This window comes from Candida orthopsilosis, assembly GCF_000315875.1.
Source record: "Candida orthopsilosis Co 90-125, chromosome 1 draft sequence".
Taxonomy (NCBI): Eukaryota; Fungi; Ascomycota; class Pichiomycetes; order Serinales; family Debaryomycetaceae; genus Lodderomyces; species Lodderomyces orthopsilosis.
In genome coordinates this window covers 2,078,287-2,099,922 of record NC_018292.1, presented here as the reverse complement: position 1 = coordinate 2,099,922, position 21,636 = coordinate 2,078,287, and the positions used below count along the sequence as shown (strand labels likewise).

At 36.9% G+C, this 21,636-nt stretch overlaps 12 protein-coding genes across 12 annotated transcripts; 6 read left to right on the top strand and 6 right to left on the bottom strand. All coding sequences in view use genetic code 12, as the record gives it.

Moving 5' to 3' along the window:
* Nucleotides 1–30: 30 nt before the first annotated feature.
* CORT_0A09500 (Ctf1 zinc-finger transcription factor) lies at nucleotides 31–3,297 on the bottom strand (the record flags this gene model as incomplete). The annotated part of the gene is made up of 1 exon (XM_003866726.1): nucleotides 31–3,297. One exon carries the CDS (start codon nucleotides 3,295–3,297, stop codon nucleotides 31–33), a length of 3,267 nt encoding a protein of 1,088 aa, XP_003866774.1.
* A 1,375-nt stretch (nucleotides 3,298–4,672) lies between these two features.
* Nucleotides 4,673–5,173, top strand: CORT_0A09490 (hypothetical protein; the record flags this gene model as incomplete). Its single annotated transcript, XM_003866725.1, has 1 exon — nucleotides 4,673–5,173. One exon carries the CDS (start codon nucleotides 4,673–4,675, stop codon nucleotides 5,171–5,173), a length of 501 nt encoding a protein of 166 aa, XP_003866773.1.
* Nucleotides 5,174–5,596: 423 nt separating this feature from the next.
* CORT_0A09480 (hypothetical protein) lies at nucleotides 5,597–6,064 on the top strand (the record flags this gene model as incomplete). The annotated part of the gene is made up of 1 exon (XM_003866724.1): nucleotides 5,597–6,064. The coding sequence occupies one exon, from the start codon at nucleotides 5,597–5,599 to the stop codon at nucleotides 6,062–6,064; it is 468 nt and encodes a 155-aa protein (XP_003866772.1).
* A 415-nt stretch (nucleotides 6,065–6,479) lies between these two features.
* On the top strand, nucleotides 6,480–6,908 carry CORT_0A09470 (hypothetical protein; the record flags this gene model as incomplete). Its single annotated transcript, XM_003866723.1, has 1 exon — nucleotides 6,480–6,908. The coding sequence occupies one exon, from the start codon at nucleotides 6,480–6,482 to the stop codon at nucleotides 6,906–6,908; it is 429 nt and encodes a 142-aa protein (XP_003866771.1).
* Nucleotides 6,909–7,312: 404 nt separating this feature from the next.
* On the top strand, nucleotides 7,313–8,632 carry CORT_0A09460 (Erf1 translation release factor 1; the record flags this gene model as incomplete). The annotated part of the gene is made up of 1 exon (XM_003866722.1): nucleotides 7,313–8,632. The coding sequence occupies one exon, from the start codon at nucleotides 7,313–7,315 to the stop codon at nucleotides 8,630–8,632; it is 1,320 nt and encodes a 439-aa protein (XP_003866770.1).
* Nucleotides 8,633–8,727: 95 nt separating this feature from the next.
* Nucleotides 8,728–11,130, bottom strand: CORT_0A09450 (Mak5 nucleolar DEAD-box RNA helicase; the record flags this gene model as incomplete). The annotated part of the gene is made up of 1 exon (XM_003866721.1): nucleotides 8,728–11,130. The coding sequence occupies one exon, from the start codon at nucleotides 11,128–11,130 to the stop codon at nucleotides 8,728–8,730; it is 2,403 nt and encodes an 800-aa protein (XP_003866769.1).
* A 231-nt stretch (nucleotides 11,131–11,361) lies between these two features.
* On the top strand, nucleotides 11,362–12,357 carry CORT_0A09440 (hypothetical protein; the record flags this gene model as incomplete). The annotated part of the gene is made up of 1 exon (XM_003866720.1): nucleotides 11,362–12,357. One exon carries the CDS (start codon nucleotides 11,362–11,364, stop codon nucleotides 12,355–12,357), a length of 996 nt encoding a protein of 331 aa, XP_003866768.1.
* Nucleotides 12,358–12,472: 115 nt separating this feature from the next.
* On the bottom strand, nucleotides 12,473–14,140 carry CORT_0A09430 (hypothetical protein; the record flags this gene model as incomplete). The annotated part of the gene is made up of 1 exon (XM_003866719.1): nucleotides 12,473–14,140. One exon carries the CDS (start codon nucleotides 14,138–14,140, stop codon nucleotides 12,473–12,475), a length of 1,668 nt encoding a protein of 555 aa, XP_003866767.1.
* Nucleotides 14,141–15,138: 998 nt separating this feature from the next.
* CORT_0A09420 (Fre9 protein) lies at nucleotides 15,139–17,406 on the bottom strand (the record flags this gene model as incomplete). The annotated part of the gene is made up of 1 exon (XM_003866718.1): nucleotides 15,139–17,406. The coding sequence occupies one exon, from the start codon at nucleotides 17,404–17,406 to the stop codon at nucleotides 15,139–15,141; it is 2,268 nt and encodes a 755-aa protein (XP_003866766.1).
* Nucleotides 17,407–18,232: 826 nt separating this feature from the next.
* On the top strand, nucleotides 18,233–18,646 carry CORT_0A09415 (sulfiredoxin; the record flags this gene model as incomplete). The annotated part of the gene is made up of 1 exon (XM_003866717.1): nucleotides 18,233–18,646. The coding sequence occupies one exon, from the start codon at nucleotides 18,233–18,235 to the stop codon at nucleotides 18,644–18,646; it is 414 nt and encodes a 137-aa protein (XP_003866765.1).
* Nucleotides 18,647–18,685: 39 nt separating this feature from the next.
* On the bottom strand, nucleotides 18,686–19,759 carry CORT_0A09410 (hypothetical protein; the record flags this gene model as incomplete). Its single annotated transcript, XM_003866716.1, has 1 exon — nucleotides 18,686–19,759. The coding sequence occupies one exon, from the start codon at nucleotides 19,757–19,759 to the stop codon at nucleotides 18,686–18,688; it is 1,074 nt and encodes a 357-aa protein (XP_003866764.1).
* A 60-nt stretch (nucleotides 19,760–19,819) lies between these two features.
* CORT_0A09400 (hypothetical protein) lies at nucleotides 19,820–20,833 on the bottom strand (the record flags this gene model as incomplete). The annotated part of the gene is made up of 1 exon (XM_003866715.1): nucleotides 19,820–20,833. One exon carries the CDS (start codon nucleotides 20,831–20,833, stop codon nucleotides 19,820–19,822), a length of 1,014 nt encoding a protein of 337 aa, XP_003866763.1.
* Nucleotides 20,834–21,636: the final 803 nt, after the last annotated feature.

The window sequence follows — 21,636 nt, the reverse complement described above, 5'->3', positions numbered from 1 at the left end:
AATTTTCTAAATTTGTAGTTGTGTTTTTGTCTAAGGTATGAAATTAAACAAGGCATTAATTTCATCATTTGGATCAAAGCCTGATTGTAAATTCATATTGATAAATGAAGAATCCATGAAATTAGTTTGAAATCCAGGGGTTGGAGGATGAGGTGGTGGTGCTTGTTGTTGTTGCTGTTGTTGTTGCTGTGCCTGTTGCTGTTGTTGTTGGGCACCATCAGTGAAGTTACCACTTAAACTGGAAGGTGGTGGCATGCTACTATCAGCACTACCACCAGCACTTGCAGTGGCATTATCACCATTACTGGCGCTGTTTCCTTCTCCTTGCTCTTGTTGTTGTTGTTGTTGTGGCTGTTGACGCTCAATCGAAGCTTCTTTTGATCCACCTAAATCATATATATTGCTACCCATATCCTCATCATTACTTGGTGAATGAACTGCAGACGGAGCAGTACTAAATGTAGGAAACAATTGTGTTGGATCAAAATTTTCAAAGAAATTTTGCTTATTTGGGATATTTTCAGTAACAAGACTAATATCAGGAAAAGAGCGAGTTGATGAATCAGGCGACGTCTCACTTGCGGCCTTATCACTACCATCAGCACCATTTGCTTGCTTCATAGGAACTTTATACTGCTGGATTAATTGTTCGATAACTGGTGTTTGTGAGGTGGGAGGCGCATTTGTATTACGATTTTGCTGCTGCTGTTGAGGATTCAATGATGAACGCTGTTGGGAAATAGGCGCCCGAGCTTGCAGCTGTTGCGTTTGGTAATCATGGTATCCAGTTTCGCCTAGTGATACACCCGAAGCAACTGAAGCCGGAGAAAATTTAGACGCAATAGGAGATTGCTGTTGCGGTTGCTGCTGTTGAAATGGAACTTGTGGATGTTGAATAGGTTTTGGGTGTTGAAGAGGCTGGCTTGGCGGAGGGGGCAACGGTTGCTGTTGGGATTGACGTGCTTGCAGTTGTGGTGATTGCAGTTGCAGTTGCAGTTGCCGTTGTCGCAGTTGTTGCAGCTGATGTTGATTTCCATATTCCATTGACCCAGATTCATTAGCCCGCTTTTCATTCAATTCATTAATCATCATTCCACTTTCAATGACACTTGCACGTTTAATCTTATCATTGGCATACTTATCAAATAATTTGATCAAGACTGTAACCACAGGATAATACTCTCCTAATTTTTGCACAACTGCTCTTGAAACAAGTAGTGATTCACTAGCAGTGGATGCAATGACCGTATTTGTTGAATCAATGTGGTAAATCAACATGATTAATGCACTGAAAGCAATGTAAACATACATTGTCGGTACATATTTCAATTGATCTCTATCCATCAAAATTTTCGAAATAATGGAAATCATTCGTGCTGATTGGAAACTAATACCCCAACTTGGATATTTATAATTGTTTGGATTTGTTGACGAGGATTTTGCCATTCGCATTAAGTTTGAACGGTGAATCAAAAATAATCGATTATAATATTGCGCATTGAGCAAACAAGCATAGAAATTTTGTGATGAAGGATCACCCAACGAAAATACCAATTGAGGTGGCAAGTTTGTAAACCATATACCCATCAACATGTCACAATGTTCAATAATGGAAAATGCATTTCGTCTCTTCATTGATTCCGATCTAATGCTATATTGATGCTTAATGATTATACCTGTAATTTCTGCCAACTTAATTAAATGAATGAAATACAATGCATGTGTGTCATTTACCTTGTAGGGAGAAACAATACCCAATTCTGGATCATTTTCATCAAAGTCTTCCATCGTCAACATTGGAACATCGCAATCGTTCAAATCAATCGTTACTGGTCTACCAAAAGCAATAGCAACATTACGATCTTTTTCGAATAAACACCACCAAATTCGTCTCCATAATCTTTTCTCCAGAAGTGATAAACTAGACAATTTGGTTACATCACGTTGGAAACCAAACCCTTGTGCAAGAGCACCAGCCACTCTAGTCCAATAAAATGAGTTTTTGGTGACATCTTCTGGCCCGTCCCAATAAGATCCAATCAAAATCAAAGTTTGAATAATTGACAATGGGTCGCTTTCATAATTCATTTCATACAACGCTTTTGCTCTTTTGAAAAACGTTATACTGGCAAGATTAGTTGACCCATTTGAGTCTAAAATTAAAGGGTTTTTGGAAACCCTACTTCCACATAATAATACAGCATGTAATACCATCAAACTAGGACTATCATTAGGATCATTAAATTTCTGCATAAATAATGTACGATTCAACACTGGCATCAATGGGTGAACATGTTCAAAATAGGATTCAATTAAACCTAACGTCAATTCTTTACTTGGAAGGAGAAAAGCTCCTCTTAATTTTAAAATTTCCATTTCAACAGCATCTAAACTACTATCAGGTAAATCAAAGACGTCTTCTGCTAATTGAACATGATTTTCACCTAACTTATGAGGATAGACTGCAATCGAAGACGAGCCAACATAAGTTAAAGATGGTTTACCCCTTGAAGTTAATAGTTCCTTCTTATGCATTGAAGGTCTATTCTTATACGTTGATGTTAATGAAGGTGGCACACTAATCTGTGATATGTTCAATACTGGTTCTTTTGTTGTTTTAGTTTTGGAAAAGCTTGTGTGGTGTACCGATGAAATATGATTAATCGTTGAAGCTTGATGGTTATCGAGTTGGTCATTCTGTAGAGTAGCATGTGTAGATGTTGGTGAGATTGCTTCCTCTTGTTTAATTACAGTCAGTTGAGATGTATTTCCTGAGGCTAGTGAAAGTCCCTGAGCAGCTGATGTGGCGATACCTGGAGTTTGCGTCGATGTGGGCTCTTTAGCATTAGCTTTTTTAGACTTTGCTTTGGTTTTTGGCTCTTCTTGGTTCGAAGAACCAGTTGAAGCAGCAGCAGACTGTGCAAGCTTTTGTTTCTTTGGTTTTGATTCACCAGCTTTGTTGCCTCTTTTCTTTACTTCTGGTAATACACAATCACATCCAAATGTTATACAATTGGTGCAAGGAATATGAATTTCTGCATCACAACGAACTTTTCTTGATCTACAAACAGTACAAGCTCTTGAACCTCTAGGACGTTTGTACTTGATGGTAAATGCCTTTGGTTTGTCTTTGGGGTTTGATTTGTTGGTGGAGTAGTTGTCGTCTGTGGTTGTGGTAGCTCCATTGTCGTGTTGATGTTGATGTTGATGTTGTTGTTGGTTATTATTCAAATTTTGACCATTGTCAAGCTCCTGTTTAACTGTGACTGGTGTGTTGTTAGCACTACTACTACTCATTATGGTGGTGATAGTAATGCTGTTGTTATTATTATTTGGGTGGGTGAAATGTTTTGATTACTCTTGCATCAAAGTAGTTAGTATATGAACGGAAAAGGGAAAAGCCTCAGTCTCCGTTAAGTTCAGTCAGTCACAGAGAGAGAATAAAATTAAACATAAAATTTTTTTATTTTTTATTTGTTTACTTTGTCTTCTAAATGATTCAATGTCGTAGCAATACACTTTAAGACATTGGGCATACAAAGGATCTACATTATTTAGCTCAACTTCATGCATATTTAAATAGATCTACTTTAATTTTCTTTCATGGTGCTATTATTCGTCTACAGCTGTACTCCCAAACATTCTAGTAATTGTATTTTGATTTGTTCCAAAGTTGTCCCTTTTTGCTATTAAACCGAGGAAGGGAGGGGAATGTAATATTGTTTTTTTTTGCCTTTGTTTTATTGTGTGCCCCAAATAGCATAGTATAATAATTTGTCGGTTACAAATAAAACGGTTGTTATTCGGAGTTTAGAATAGTAACAATACATGTAATTTGACTCTGATTTGTCACAAGTTGGAGAGAGAAAGAGAGAGATTCATTGAGTAATAGAGTAAACATGATGTGTACGGAATGTTACATGCTGGTTTGTATTTACATACATATATATATAGCAAAACCATTTAAATGAATGCCACAATCGACAATTAATTAATGAATAAACGTTTGCCAACAATACACAATACATCAGGACATCAATTGAAATCTAATGCAAATCACACTACTAACTTCCATTACACACAGCACTTTTCTTACAGTACACAACTATTCATACATTCAGGCACATATTGTTAAGACAACCCCCATCTCTTTCATCCTACCCCAGCTTTTATTTAAAAAAAACGAAACTAAAATCTAAACTAAAAACTAAAAATTTATTTTTTCTTTGGAGAAAGAAGATTTAAACTTCGAAGGTTTAATGAAACACAAAATGTAAATACCTGCCTTAACATCACATAACGCTACCAACTCTTTTATAATTCCATAGATACATGTATATCAACTCATACTGTAGTGGGCCGCTTAGGACTTTCAAATAGATTGAGTAGACAATCAGTACACCTGCTGAAGCTATGGCCTCTTGTTACCAATAAGAGATCTAACAGATTAGATTATATGGTTTCTTGCTATGTAACCCCTCTTTCCTCTTTTTTGTGTCTGTTTACACGACTCTTGCTAACTTTTACATTGAATACAAAATTGCGTAAATAACTTGGCAAAGCGCGGGAAAATTCAAAAGCCTTTATCTTTGACACAATTCTTCTATTCTCATCTACGCCAATTACAAAAAGACAAACATAGGCAGGTACTTTGATTCAAGGGCTTGTGAAAATGGAAAAGGAATTACAGAAAACAGAAACATACAATGTCACTGAGAAGCGTCTCGTAGACGATTTAGAGAAACAGGATATTGGTGATGACACTATATTTGAATCCGAAAAAGACTCAGTTTCTGAGGACAAACAACAACGGAAACTTAATCAAATAACCTATAAGACATGTCCTTATTTTTTTAGCATCTTCCAACCATTCAATTTTTGTTATTTGGTTTTTAACAATTATTTTTACCAGTTCTTCCTTTTCAAACCCCATGATATTCCAACGATGTTGATTCTGTTTCTTTTGACGGTCGTATTGGTATTCTTGGAAAATGTCAGTTGTATTTGGAGAATGTTTACGAAACGAACAGTCATTAAGCACACTTTAACATGTGTGATAGTGATGGCTTTCATTTTGAAAATGGTTGTCGTAACATCAGCTATAGCTCCGTTTGTGAGACAAATTCCATGGGGTGAGTTGTACGAAAGGGTTCAAAGCTTTTTAAAAAACTAGAGTCAATAGAAGGATGGTAAATTAAGGTTTTTGAAGGCTTACAGGTTAATATAGTCTTTATAAATGTACAAAGTACAAATGGATACATTATTTTAGTAACACTTAGAACAAGGACTAGTAAGTTGTAGTAAGGGCAGTATATGTTGCACGTAAACCCTTTATCTGTGGCAATTTCTCTAAATACATTTCCACCAATGGTAGAATAAGGGAGGGTGTACAACATATTAATTATTTTTCGTTTCTAAAAATAACCGTTCGGCTAATTTAGTAAGTTCACCCCAAAACCCACGCTCACATTCGCTATATAAAAGTAATTGTGCTTTCTGGGCGGTTTGGCACAAATTTTAAAATTGTGACTACCTTCTTTTTCTTTGTACAACACAAATTTTGAATCAAGGAGTACTTACAGAATCAACGATTACGATGAATAAAGAAAATGATAATTATAACAAAGAACGTGGCGATATCGCTCTTGATGAATTGAAAAACGAATCGTCTCAACATGCAGATGAAACCGATGTTTCAAAACAATTACAGTTACCACTTTGCAATTCCCATGAAGCGCCATCAGACGGCGAATTAACATATGCATTAAGCGGGATAATTGGTATTATATCTCAATTTGCTTTGGTTTATCTGTATAGCTCTTTATTAGCACGCCTTAATAGAAGATTGCTTGCCGACGAACAAAGAGGTACTCTCTTGTTCATTGTGGGAAAAATCTCAATATTTGCACTTTTACTTTTGAATATAGTAACTCCGCTGTGGATGCCAACATCAAAAAGTAAGAGGACCAGTTCTAAAGTTGTCCTAGCCAGAGCTGTGTGTGATTGTATAAAATTAACTGTGATAGCCGTATATGTTTGGATTTCACTGTTCGACAAGTGGTAGTGGTAGTGGTAGTGGTAGTAGATCAAGTGACATATGATAAGCTGTTGAAAGCTGTACCGAGAAAATGAAATTTAGAATCACCCTTGCCGTTGGAGAGATCAGTTACAATTGAAATTTAAGACTCGGCTTTAATTTATAGTTTGATTTTGATGCCTTTACTAGCAGAGTTTATTAAGTTTTTTCTGCAATCAACAATGTCTCTAGAACTGTAGTAGACTCTTTTTTTAGCAATTGTGGATTTTAAACAGATTCGCTAAAAGTAGATTTGTGGCGAATTTCTTGCGCCGTTCTACCTATGAGAGACCGCGCACTGAAACCTCCCGAGTTAAGCCGTGCTTAAATAATATGTTTTTGTCGACTAAAAATTTATTACTCTGTGAAGCTTCAATAATTGCTTTCCTTGCAACAATATTACATGGTCCAGGGTAGTGCAAATTACGAAAAAGAAGACCATTGCTCTAATGAAGGAGATTTGGAGAAACAATTCCACAATAGCGAAAAAATAGATGTTGAGTTGAACCCCATTGTTGATGATACAGCTAACAAAACCACCACCCAAGAAAGAAATACGTTCTTGGATAAAATTCAGAGCTCAAATGTATTCATAATCAGTTTTGGTGGTTCAATGGGTATTTTAAATCCCGACCCTGGTTTTTCAATAATCGTTGGAACTGGGTTATTTATTTTCGTTGGTCAGCATTTAGCAATGAAAAGACGCTTGTCGAGCAATATTTCTGTTAAGAACCGGTTAGGCTCTATCATTATCTTGCATACTTTGGTAGAATTGGCCGTGGTGATTTTGGCTATGATCAAGGTAATACGAGCTATTGCCAATGTTATATGACAGAAATGGTAAGAATTCATCCTTTCAATGACAATTGGTAGATAGAGAAGCACTCATTCAAGTCTGCAGTAGAACATTAACAAAGCAAAACAGCTTGTAATTTGTTGTAATCCTTATGTTGATGACTTTTATGGTTCTACACGTGATTATCATGCTTAACGGATATTAATGTACGACACAAGCTTCAATCATCTCTCACTCTCTCACTTCAAAGATTAAAATTTTTTTTCCTCTTCAGCTTTTGTAACAATGAACACACAGCACAGAAACTGAAAAAAAAAAAAAATTACTCACCAAAAGTAGTCATTCTACTGTTCTTCATCGATCTTGTACATCCCTTATATTTTGACCTCGTTTTCACTACAGAGGCAGTTATCCATAGGTAATACATTACACACTTAGCAATGTCAAATCAAGAATCTGAAGCTGAAAAGAACATTGAAATCTGGAAGGTCAAGAAATTGATCAAGTCATTGGAAATGGCTAGAGGTAATGGTACTTCCATGATTTCATTAGTTATCCCACCAAAAGGTCAAATTTCATTAATACAAAAGATGTTGACAGAAGAATATGGTACTGCATCAAATATCAAATCAAGAGTTAATAGGTTATCAGTCTTGTCTGCCATCACGTCAACACAACAAAAATTGAAATTGTACAATTCTGTACCTAGAAACGGTTTAGTTGTTTATTGTGGTGATGTTATAACTGATGAAGGAAAAGAAAAGAAATTGAATATTGATTTTGAACCATTTAAACCCATTAATACATCACTTTACTTGTGTGATAACAAATTCCACGTTGAAGCATTGAATGAATTGTTGGAAAATGATGATAGATTTGGATTCATCATCATGGATGGTAATGGAGCCTTATTCGGAGCTGTTAGTGGTAACACGAGAGAAGTATTGCACAAGTTCACGGTGGATTTACCAAAGAAGCACGGTAGAGGTGGTCAATCAGCAGTTCGTTTCTCTCGTTTGAGAGAAGAGAAAAGACACAATTATGTTCGTAAAGTTGCCGAAGTAGCAGTACAAAATTTCATAACTGCTGATAAAGTCAATGTCAAGGGTCTAATTTTGGCAGGTTCGGCCGATTTTAAAACTGAATTGAATAAATCTGATTTATTCGATAATAGATTACAAGCAAAAGTCATCAAGATTGTTGATATATCATATGGAGGAGAAAATGGATTCAACCAAGCTATTGAGTTATCGGCAGAAACATTAGCCAATGTTAAATTTGTTCAAGAAAAGAAATTGTTGAATGAATATTTCGAAGAAATTAGTCAAGATACAGGAAAATACTGTTACGGGATAGAAGATACATTAAAAGCATTGGATTTGGGTGCTTGCGAAAGAGTCATTGTCTATGAGAATTTAAACATTGTAAGATACACATTGAAAGATGTTGATGGTGAAGAAGTAATAAAACACGTCAACCCAGAATTACCAGATAAATCATGGCAAGAAGATAAAAAGACCGGAATTGATATGGAAATTGTTAAAGAAGAATCGTTTTTGGAATGGTTGGCCGAAAATTACAAGAATTTTGGTGCTGAATTAGACTTCGTTACTGATAAATCATCCGAAGGTGCACAATTCGTACAAGGTTTTGGTGGTGTCGGGGCTATATTGAGATACAAGGTCAATTTCGATCAATTGGCCGATGAAGACTCAGAGGAAGACGAATACTATGATGACGATGATGATGATTTTATCTAATCTGAGAAAAATTTCGTGTAGAAATTTGCTGGTAATTCTATATAGAAGCAATAATTATACAACCCATTATAGATGAAAAGAGGGCGCAGAAGAACCTATTTGCCATTTTTTAATTGCTGTCTCTTTTGCTTTGCCTCTTTTTTCTGGTCTTTTTTGGCCTGCTTGACTTCTTTTAATTTGGCCACCTTGTTCGATTTTTGCTCGTTACTGACCGGTTTAATCTTACTGCCATTCTTTTGCAAGTCGTTTAATGCATTGACCTTTTCATGTCCAACCACGTCTTCGTGGTGCTTTCCGGTGACCATTTGATGCGCCAAGTTTTGCAATCCACTAGTTAAATATGATCTCCGATTATTCTTTCTAATAGGTCTAGATAACAATTCCCTCAACTCATACTTATATCTATTCTGCTGATCTTTGGTCAACCTTTTACCTTCTTGTCTTTTTCTTTGTTTTTTTATTATGTCATCCTCAAATTCATCCAAATCATGTAAATCCTCCACCCCCAAGTCTTCAGCTGCCTGTTTGACCCATGAATCTTCCTTCCGAGTGGCAGTTGATGATATTCTTGCATCAGCCAATTTCCCAGCCAATTCAACTCTTGGTCTCAACTGAGAAACTAAATCCATTTCAATAGGTAATAATTTGACATCATTATGAGCACTTATTCTCTTATTACCAGCATTTGATGCAACTATTTTACGCAATTTCCTCAATGGACCTGAAGCTTCTTGTGGAGAACAAAACATCACTGACACACCTTCTCTACCTGCTCTTGCCGTTCTTCCTGATCGATGAATATACACATCAGCCGATCTTGGTAAATGATAATGAGCAACATGATCAATTTTAGGTATATCCAACCCTCTAGCAGCAACATCAGATGCAACCAATACAGCTGTTTCATTCTTCTCAAGCGCCGCTTTAAACCTCTCTAAAGACCTCAATCTTTGTTTTTGTTCCATGGACGAATGAATTGCAAATGCCGGAATTTTCAAATTTTCAAGCAATGGCACCAATCTCTTTACTGAATCAATTGAATTCGCAAATACCAAAGTTGACCCTTTGTACATCAACAAGAAGTAATACAAATACAAATCACGTTCAGTGGCACCACATTCAACTAAAGCTTCGGTGATCTGACCAGATACAATCTCCTTTGGGTTTGCATCAATCAAGATCGGTTTCTTATCCTTAAAGTTCAATTTCTCATTCAATAACTCTATAATCTCATCGTTTTGTACTAAACTATTACCATCAATTTGTTGTTTTTGATTCTTGATTTTAGGCTTTTGTTGCTTGTCCAATTTACCAAATAAGTCTCGAGAAAATGTAGCACTAAACACCAATGTTTGCCATTTCCAAGCGATGTTCTTATTTTTTGGTCTATTTTTGCCAAATAATTCCAAAATCTTTTCAAATTCTTCGAAATGACCATCTTGTAATAATCGGTCAGCTTCATCCAATACTACAATATCCGTCAAACTCATTCTCTTGGCCAATTCGGGATCATTTTCACACAATTCTAAAAATCTTCCTGGTGTAGCCACAATGATTCCTGGTCCCATCTTCAACAACCTTTGTTGCTTTTGTATTGCCAAACCACCAGTAACACTCACTATACCTTTCACCGAAAGTGGTGAGTACTGAGCCAACTTGTTCAAATGATCAACCACTTGATGAGCTAATTCTCGAGTTGGTGTGAAAATGACACCATTGGGATGATTGATTTTCTTTTCCTTGACATTCTGCTTAACTTGATCTAAAGACTGTAGATACTTTTCAAGAATGGGTATTCCATAGGCTAATGTTTTACCTGAACCTGTAGTTGCCTTTCCAACTACATCTTTTCCTTCCAATGCAATTGGTATGGTTCTCTTTTGAATGGGCGTTGGGGTGGTAAAATTTAAAATGGCGAGACCATTCAAAGTATACGGACTGAGGGATACACCAAGCTCACGCTCAGACCATTGTGGCAAATCGATACCATTTTCATCGGGCATGGGTAAATCAAGGTTAGCAAAGACGTTCTGTTTGAGTTCGGACAATCCTTCATTCTCCTTTGTCTCGTCAGAAGATTCAGTTGATAGGATGTCACTTTTGGAGATATCCTCTTCAGCCTCATCATTATCAAATCCGGTGAATTCCTCTTCGTCGATGAGTTCGTCCTCTTCGTCTTCTCCCTCTTCCAACGGGGCTGGGGTCTCATCCACTTCTTCGTTTTCTTTCTGAACATCCTTTTCCTTATCGTCTTTCACAACAAACTGTGGCTTCCCATCAACGACTTCAACATCAACCCCATCAATTTCTTCTAAACCGAAAAACCCCGTATAATCACCTAAATTGTCTGGTATCTCAACGGGTTTCCAGGCCAAATCATTGATCTTGACAACCTTGGACTCCTTTTTAAGCTTTTGTTTCAAGGTAGGTGGTTTCCTAGGTTTTGATACCTTGCTTGATATTTTCTTTTGTTTCTTATTAGATTTATTATTTGCCATGTTGAGTATGTGCTGAACTGGTTTGTTAGCTTCAAATGTTGGTTAAAATTGAAAAATACATTTCTGCATCTCATCTGAATTCTGTTTACACAAAAATGAAACCAAAATGCTAGACACACTTGAGAAGAATTGGCACATATCCTCTATAACGTTAGCTTTTTAAGGTTCGAACCATCCAATAACACTTGCAGAATTGCACGATTACCTTCTCATAAGTAGTAATCGAGTACAATGGTAAGATCAAAGAAAACAAGGAAAGGCTTGCTCACGCGATCTACGTCAATTACAGGAAAGAAAGGTCTAACGAAACAGAAGACCTTAAAGCCGGAACACACTAGGCAAATAATTCGACGATTCCATATTCTACAAAAGAATAAACACGCAATTTTGACAAAGTTAGGAACCCATATGACTTCCATTGATGACCATAACTACGAGAGTTTGAAGAAAGACAACTTATATCAAACAGAATTCAATAGCTTTAAAGTTCCATCCAAGTACAGTGATAATGAAGTATACCGAATCGAAAATGGACTAGCTAAAACTGATTTGATTAAAATTCTAGCAAGAATTGATTCAGAAATCGATCAGAGGGGTGGTATACATGTTTATCAATCCGCATCGACCCAGGGCCAAACTGGCAAAAGAGGAGGAGATTCATCAAAGAAGCTAGTCGAGTGGTTGAAAGATGACAAGTACAAATCAAAATTGCAAAATGTTACTGCTTTGGAAATTGGATGTTTAAGTCCTCATAATGTTATTTCTACTAGTGGCGTATTCTCCTCGGTTTGCAAAATAGATTTAAATTCACAAGATCCTGCCATTGAACAACAAGATTTCATGAAGCGACCATTGCCAGCAAATGATTCTGAGAAATTCAACTTGATCTCATGCTCCCTTGTGATCAATTTTGTTCCATCTCATAAAGAAAGAGGTGATATGTTGCTTAGAATGACAAAATTTTTAAAGTCACCCAAAAATGGAAGTTTGAGCAGTTTGTTCCTTGTGTTGCCAATCCCTTGTATTACAAACTCACGATATTTTGATAACCAAAGGCTAATTCAAATCATGTCAACTTTGGGGTTTGAACAAACTTTTTTTTACGAGGCAAAGAAAGTGGCATATTGGCTTTTTGACTGGAATGGGAAAGTTGTTAAATCTGCAAAATTTCCCAAGAAGGAACTACACTCTGGCTCCCAGAGAAATAACTTCTGTATCACATTTTAGCGAAAGAACACTGTTAGCTCTGGTTGTTGCATATCGAAAATTGCAATTTCAGTCTATTTATTTACTTCTATCTTGGTAGCTAAGAACCAATTACTATCACAACGTACTGATTCCTCTATGCATCAGATACGTGTTCATGTTTAGGCTTTGCATAACCTGTTGATGTGGCCATTTCCTCGGATGATGGTGGTACCCAATTTCCAGACTTCCATGGTAATATACCTTGTGAATACATTTCATCAACTTCCTCCAACGTCAACCCTTTCGTCTCCATGATGCAAAAGTAAACAAACACCAATGAGGCTGCAAGACACCCAGTAAACACAAATCCATAATAAAAGTGAATCGAGTTGATGATAAACGAAGATGTAAAGGAGATTAAGAACCCCCAGATCCAATTTGATCCAATTGCTACTGCCATTGCTTTAGATCTAACTCTCAATGGATAAGTTTCTGACAAAATAGCATAAACACCACCAGCCCAGGTTGATGCAAAAAAGAATATGTACAAGCAAGTAATGAAAATCATTGCTCTGCCTGTTGGTAAATGCGTAGGTGAGTTCTGGAAATCGCTTGTTGCATACAAGTTAGTTGATCCGAGGACTGAATAGATGACAAAGCAAACAAACATACCTGCTGAACCAATCAATAAACAAAGCCTTCTACCAAATCTTTCAATGGCCCAAATGTTGACGAAAGTGGAAAGGAAGTTAACACAACCCAAAATCATTGAAGTTTGGAAAGAATCTTCCAACCCGACTGCCTTGAAGATCGTTGTTGCAAAGTAAAAAAAATAATTGTTACCCGTCAATTGCTGCAATGATGCTAATGCAACCCCGGTCAAAACTCGTTTGAGAATTGCTGGTTTTCCAGTGATTAATTCTTTCCATGATGCAATACCGGCCAATTCTTCCCTGTCAATGCCCGCTTGTATTAACTGTAATTCTAAGCTAACAACTTTATCATCAATCGTTAACTTGTTGGACTTTGCGATGGATGCTCTTGCATCTTCAATGCGCTTCTTCTCGACCAAGTACCTAGGCGACTCGGGCATAAACAACATACCCACACCCAAAATAATAGCCCATAGAAAGCACAATCCAAGCGGAATTCTCCATTGTGCCGAGCTTTCCAATTGCTTAGTACCATAAGTGCAACAGTATCCAATGAAAATACCCAAAGTTATACACAATTGGAAACAACAAACCAAAGTTCCTCGCAACACTTTTGGCGATGATTCGGAAATAAACATGGGAGAAATGACAGAAACAGTTCCCACTGATAATCCAGTAATAGCACGGCCAATGCAAATTTGATACCATTGGGTTTGAGATGAAATTTGAACAATAATACCAATGACATAAATAACCATGGAAAACATCAATCCTATTCTTCTTCCATAGATATCTCCAACTTTGGAAAATATCAATCCACCAACACAACATCCAATATTGAAGATCGAAATGATCAACCCTGTTCGTACATTACTCAAATACTTTGCCCCATTGTCGTCAGATTGTCCAAACCTGTCTATGAAATCAGTCATGTTGGCAAACCCCGAAATTGTTCCTGTATCATAGCCAAATACAAATCCCCCAAAAGCAACCATAAAACACAAGATTGTAATCAAAACATACTCGTTGTATGATTTGTTTTTCAATTCTTCTTCCACGTCCTCTTCTAAACTTTGAGTGTCTTTGTTATCCAACGGCTCATCTTTGGGGATGTTGTCGATGTTACTCCTAGATTCGTCGTATGCATTAAAGCTATCTACTGATGTCATCCTTGCCTTTAGCAAAATGTAGTACGACTATTGGAAAGATATAACTTTTATGTGAGCTTATATTGCAACGACTTTGAAAATTAGGAAACTTCAAGCCTTTATATTTTTTTGACTATGTTTTTGCAGTTAAAAAAATTTGCATCTCAAAGTTTCCTAGGGCCAATATATTCAAAAGCTCGAGATACATTAGCAACATCATCTATTATGTTTGTCACTTTTTTTTGTCTGAACTCTTGGCTTACATTTATGCCAATGTTTGCTAATATATGAGGTCAAATAATAAATAAATTGGTCCTGCAACATTGCCACAAGTTAAATTGTAACATCACCAGAACACATTACACAAAACATTAAATCAGATAAATTACAAAAAAAAGGCTTCTGATACATATCGAAAATCCATTGCAAAACGAGATTGGTGCTACTATTGATGGTTTAAGGCCTTGTCTGCTAAAGGGGTGATTTTGTTTCAATAATTACTGGCTCATGATATTAATTATAGTGATTCAGATTGTATTTATGATGCAGCTTTGGTGCATTTTGCTTGAAGTAACAATTGAGAAAAAGTCATTGTTCTTTTAATTTTTATATTACTCCTATACTACACGACATTGTAGCATACACTAGTAAAACTTGTTCTTTAAATAACTCAAGTTTTCTTTCTGCATGGAGGAGTCACGGCAAAAGTTTCTACAATGAGGCTGATTGGAGCTTATCTTCTGACGCCGTTGAAGATTTTCTACCCCGAGAAATATAGATTGAAGAAATCTTCTGCTGTTTAAACTTTTCATTCGCCTCACAAAGGCGACCACACGACATAATTGTCACCATGTTGTAGCAAGGTCAATTCGGAAAAAAGTAAAATATTTTTGCCAAGAAGTTGGCAACAATTGGTGGAGGATAACTGACATCATCTATTATGTTGATGTGCTACATTATCGTGCTATAACTGTATCCAATTATCATCGCAATTTGAAATATCTCTATAAATCTATAACTCATGCCCATACTTGTAATTGCTCAAAATAATCGATTCGTTTACGGTCGGCATTGTTTATATGGCGAACTACCGAAGCTCTCAAATCATCAACCATGGCGGGATGTCCGCATGTAACAAAGCTGACGGATCCCATTGATTCTTCGATACTTGTCGCAACCACGTCATCAATGTTGGGCCTAGCTTCAACAAATGTAATATGTACCAACTCTTGTTTGATTCTTTGGTCAAAGTCCGTTTCATCGTCGGATGCAATAAGTGAACTATCTCCCAGCTCCAACCTCCTTTTGGGAGTTTTGAGTAATGATGTTGATTCATTGCTATCCAGCAACGCATCCGCTTCAAGTGAATTCATACGCCTGCGGAAATCATCAGCGTTTATGGAAATATTTGGTCTTGTGACAAAAACAGTGGTCTCTATATCCTTCCCTCTCAACTGTAATAACTCATCATAGAACCAAAACAATGATGAAAATTCTCTCACTACCCATATTAACTTCACCCTTTGCTTAGACTTTCGGTTCAACAATCCAACTGCTTCCGCATAAATTCCAGGAATTCCGTTACCACCAGCTACAAACACAGAGGTGTCGTATTTCTCTGCCGGTGTTTGTTCTCCATATGACCCTTCAATGGCAACCCGTATTTTTGTATACTTGTCCTTGTGAGTTTGTAAGTAATTGGACATTGACTGAGTCACTCCTTTTTTAACTTTGATAAACAACACTATCTCATCATCGGTAGCTGTGTATGTAAATGGGTGTGATTGCCAAAAACAACTTGGACGCAAGAAGTGAATAAAGGCATGTCCTCCAGGGACTGCCTCCCAACCATGTGGCTTTGGTGCTATTATCTTTAATGTTTCGTCCGCTAGAAGATATACCTTAGCTTCTGGGAAGCCAAAAGACCAAAGTCGACAGAGTCTTATGATTCTATCGAACGCCCAAATCATAGCAGACACATAGTAAAACCAAACACAATACAATTGCTCAACATGTATCCAAGCTCCAAACACAAAAACAGCGGCGAGAATAATATGAATCAACAAAAACGCTTCGTACCATTTTCTTCGCAACACCAAGAGCCCTTGAATTAAGATGACAATGCCCGCGTATGTTCCTGCTACTCCAAAGTATATGTAAGGTCGAATTTCAGAACCCCTTATTCGCATATATAATCCATAATTAAAGGAGTGGATGAGGATAAACACAACGACTATTCTTGAAATCCATCGATGCAATGTTATAAACGTGGAGTAATCCCACCTAGTAACCCATTGTAGGAAGTTGTTTCTTCCTCCAAAAAGTATGAGTAAGGGCATCATGGAGCTGGATAATACACTAGCTCGCACAGCATAATATCTAAGATATGCCATATTTTTGCTATGGAATAACGGATCGCCTTCGATATAGCTAATATTTTTTGTCAAAAGATATACTGACAATCCCAAAAATGTAGTCAATATCAATGTTTCTGCCCTCGTTGGAACCAAAAGATCCAAAACGTAAGCAAATCGTCTTTCATTTGTCTTTCTTGTGCGTCCGGTTGCCGGTAACGAGATCAATTTTCTAAACCAGTTAGAAAAAGGATCGGTTAACATTTTGTTTATCCCATGAAAGTAAATTTTGGACCAGTTACCCACTGAAACTAAAGTGAACACAATGACCCAGTAAAGGACTAGGTATGCGCCATAATCTACAGACAAATCGAAATTTCCTAAAAAGTTGTTGTAGGCACTTTTGAAAATGTATGTCTCTGTTGTGTTCAACTTGACTGGAAAGTCGACTATTGTATTTGGCTGAAAGTTGGGAATATCCTGTATGGACTTTGCATGGTTATTATAATAAGCTTCTGCATGGACTAAAGCGTCGCGTTTAATGGTTCTATTGTACTGTTGGCACATTTCCAACAATGAATCAGTTTGATCTGGATGACCTTCTTCGTAACAATGGGCAATGGTGGCAAAAGCATTAAAGTTGTTACAATAGCACCATTCAAATGTTCGATTCTGTTCGCAAAAGCGGGCCGTTGTTAACTGTATTTGATAGTTGCATCCGAAAAATGCAATCTTTGATTGTCCATATTTGTGGAAAGGAGCTCCTATTCTTGCTGTCTCTGGTGCTATTGCCGCTAATGAGGACATAATAAATGCAACACTAAGTACCCTTTTCAATGTCTGATGGGTACCATTCTTTGTTCTGATGGGTATGAGAAATGGGAATAACAATATTCCCAAAACTATGGAAAGGTATAATGCAATTGCACACATTTGTTGGTGAATGCAAAGCTGTGCTGTTGCTGCGCTAGATTGTAGTTGGCTAGCAGTCGATGTAGGAGGAATGATTGTGTGGGATATATATGTTGTCCGAAGCAAAAGTTAGGTTTAGATCAAATAGATAAACCAAACAAAAAAAAAAAGAAATTGAATCAATGAAAATTTTCCAGAAGTTTAAAGAGATACGAGAAATACTGCATATAGAGTGTTGGTGTTAACCAATGATCATTTAGATAACGATGATCCACAGTCAGGGAAAAAAGCCACACAATAGAATTATTGAGTATTTATAAGTTATGGGTAGAAACACAGAAGAGGACATCTTCACGCTTTTATCGGTGTCGAAATTGTAATTCAATAATAAGGTCACATCTTGATTACTAAAGTTATGGCGTTGCTTGTCATAGATTGCTTTTGTTGGGAAAATAAAAGCGAAACAAAAAAAGCAACCTTTCTTGCTACCATTTCCGTTTCGGCGAGGATCATTACCAAGCTCAATACTTTTTCAATATGGATAGGACGTGGCTATTCAAAGTAAAAATGAGATCCACTATTCGAACCTGACTATTCCGAAACCGCGATATGGAGTTAATGCAATTGATAAATCTGACTAATAAACAACCAAAATGCAGAGAGTCGTGTATAATGTAGAATTACATCATAAGAACTTGCGCATCGGTCTTTTGATAATGGATGCACCGACTTATTATTAAGCACACAAGACATTTACTAATATTCGCAGTCATTTATAAACCCACGCAAGTACGATTAATTCAATCCAGCCGTATAGCTTGAATTAAATTATCACCACTGCATTACCATGTCTATTCAAACAAGAGGACTAAAAGAAGAATACGTTTCACTACACGAAATTAGAAGACCAATTCCACCGGTATTAGACTATCAAAAGATTGATGCAATGGTTTCAACTTTGAAAGGTGTTCCCATGGGTTCCGCCACTTGTAAAGTTGAAGATATTACCGAGGGCGAGCTACCTCCAATTGACGTCTTCAAAATCAGAGAAAAAGGTAAAACATATTACTTCGCTTTTGGTGGGTGCCATAGATTTCAAGCGTACGATAGACTAAGTCAAGAGGATGACAGTAAAGAGATTTTAGTCAAGAGTAGGATAATACCTGCAACTAAGAAAACATTGGAATTATACTTGGGCTCCTCTGTCCATGTGATGTTTGAGGATATTGAAAAGGAAAATAATGACAAGCAAATTTTGTAAGTGTGTTGAAAGAATGTATATAATTAATAGCTACGTATGTCATGCCCAAACTTCTAACTGGTCGTAGAAGTGGATTTCTTTATCGGGTTCACTGTTTATACTTTGACAGACTGCAACCCTAAGGTCGTCCACCATCTTTGGATGTCCGCAGGTGATGAAGGAGACTGAGGTTTTACACTCTTCAATGTTGGTGATTACTAACCGCGTAACGTCAAATCGACCGTACAAAAATTCAATGAAACTTAGATCTCTCCCTGATTCGTGGTCAACATCATCCAACAGTGGCATACTCGGTGAACGTTGTAGCGAAACCATTTCATGACCAACTTCTTTTTCAACTGTCACTCCATCTTGAGGAACTCCGTTCTCCCTCAGTTGAGCTGAAACTCCGGTAATGTACACCATGACTATAACCGATGTCTCTTTTAAAGCTTTTAATTCGGCATAAAACCAACGAATGAAGGAAAAATCTCGAACTATCCAAATCAACTTGACGGTCACGGCAAAATCTCTTTGATTGCGTTTGGTCCGGCATGTAACCTCTTGATAAATCCCAGATATACCACTACCACCAGCAACAAAGACCATCAGATCTGTTTGATTAACTGGGGGTGATGATCCATAAGGGCCTTCAACACCTACTCTTATTCTAGCGTGATTATTTGATTTGTATAACAAGTAATGTCGTAAGTTATCTGTGAGTCCCCCTTTAACTCTGCAATAGCATACTATACGCTTTTGAGTAATTATTGAATGCATAAATGTGAATGGGTGAGACTGCCAAAAGCAATTTGCTCTTAAAATATATATGAAGGCATATCCTATGTTATCTCGATTCTGCCATGATTCTGGCACTGGAATGTCTATTCTCATCAAATCATTAGTGATCAATTCAATATCCGCCAATGGATATCCAAATAATAACAAGCGTATAATTCGAGCAAGTCTATCAATACCCCATGCAATTGCCACAGGGTAGAAAAAATAGACAAATCCCAACTTATTAACGTGGGTCCAACATCCCACTAGCCAGCAAACACCCAACACGATATGCATAACAAGAAAAGTTTCGTACCAGCGTCTCCTAATGAAGAGTACACCTTGAATCAACATTAGAATGCTTGCTACTAGTGCAACAACTCCCGCTTTGAGATACACAGCTTTAATCTCCTCTTAGTAAAATGTTCCGAGTAGTCTCGTGTAACCGATCGCATGTATCAAAGCCAACACAACCATGGTTCTAGCCACCCATCTGTGAAGTGTTAAAAATCTTGCGTGTTGCCATCTAGTGATCCATAATAGGAAGTTGTTTCGTCCAGCAAATAAAACCACCAATGGACCCAACATCGTCGAGATGATTCCAGGTCTATCAACTACATATCTCAACTGGGCATTGCTTTTGATGTAGTAAATTGGGTCTCCTTCAACGGGGTCCGTATTTATTAATGCCAACATCGCCAATAAAACCATAAAGAGCCCCAAAATCAAAGCTTCAAACCGAGAAGGAACGATGAATTCAATCGGTCCCAACGATTGTGTTTGAGCTTTGGATTTCGCTCCTAACGCCGGTAAAATTACATGTTTCTGAATGATTCGAAGACTTGAATTTGACCAGGTAGGGAATATGAGTTTTCCCCAATTAACAACGGCTGCGAGTAGTAGCACAATTGTCCAATATCCATATATAGCAGTTCCGTAGTATATCGAGTCATCAAAGTTACCAAGATATTTCTCATAAGCCCTTCTATATAGGTGCACTTCCAGCGACAGCAATAAAATTGGTTCATCGACTATAATGCTGACGCCTGGTGTTGTTGTCAATGACGCATCTGTCGCGCTATCAATATACCTTCGATAGGCAATCCCTACTCTTTCCTGGGTCAATTCCACTCCACCATTTATTCGACAAAATTTCTTGACCCCTTGAATACTCTTTGTTTCTAATTTTCCTTCATATGATAAACATCCAAGGACTGATGCAAGCCAATTAATGTTATTGCATAGACAAGTAGTATTAGGTTTGTATAATGTACTATTCTCGCAGTACTTTGCATGATTGTTAATTTGGTAATTACATGCATATGTCGGTATCATGTCCTTGTATCGAATACAAGGAAGGTTTTTTGATTTTGGAACATTAGATGCATTGATCAACCGAAGCAATGTAATGACAATCAAAAATCGCATTCAGGTAGTCAAAGGTAAAAACGGATGCTGCATATATCTTCATTCTAATGTGGGTTATTGTAGTTGACCTTTATATTTGATGATGGTAAAGCAGAAGTGATCATCGAAGAAGTTGTAAAAATTACGACAAGAAACTACAAGAAATTAGACAACAGCACAAAATATACATTGTGCAATGATGAGCTTATCCTCTGTCGGGCGAACTCTTCGAAATATTAAATGATGTCATTTAGAAGAGGATGTGCATTGAGTAGTAGCTTTAGTCACAAACGTTGGCGTTCAAATGTGGAATACATACCTTGAACACCTATATTCTGTTTTTCTGGAGACTTATCGACAATATACTTTGATCTTTGAATGCTTTACTACTTTTAATATTATAGCCATAATTTGTCTGTGAATTGTAAGTATGGTTGAATACAAAATAACGGGGACATTCTTGGTCACTCTTCTATTTGTAGTTGTATCAGTATATTCAAATAAAATGCTAAGTGGTTAATCATAGGAAAACTATACAAATGGTTTTTGCGGACAAATTGATCTATGTACAAAAACTATAATAATGTGTTAATGACACAATATATTTGCAACACTCAATTGTTTGGCAACATTGAATGTTACACTAGTAACAAATTTAAATCCATTCTACAATATAGTCTTAACCCAACGAAATATATTTAAAAACTACCTATAATCTATCGAATTTGAATTAGCTTGGATATGCAATACATAATCAGGCCAACCTCTAGGCCCAGACTTGAACTTGTTCGTAAAAATCAACTCTTTTCTTGTCAGGGTTGGAG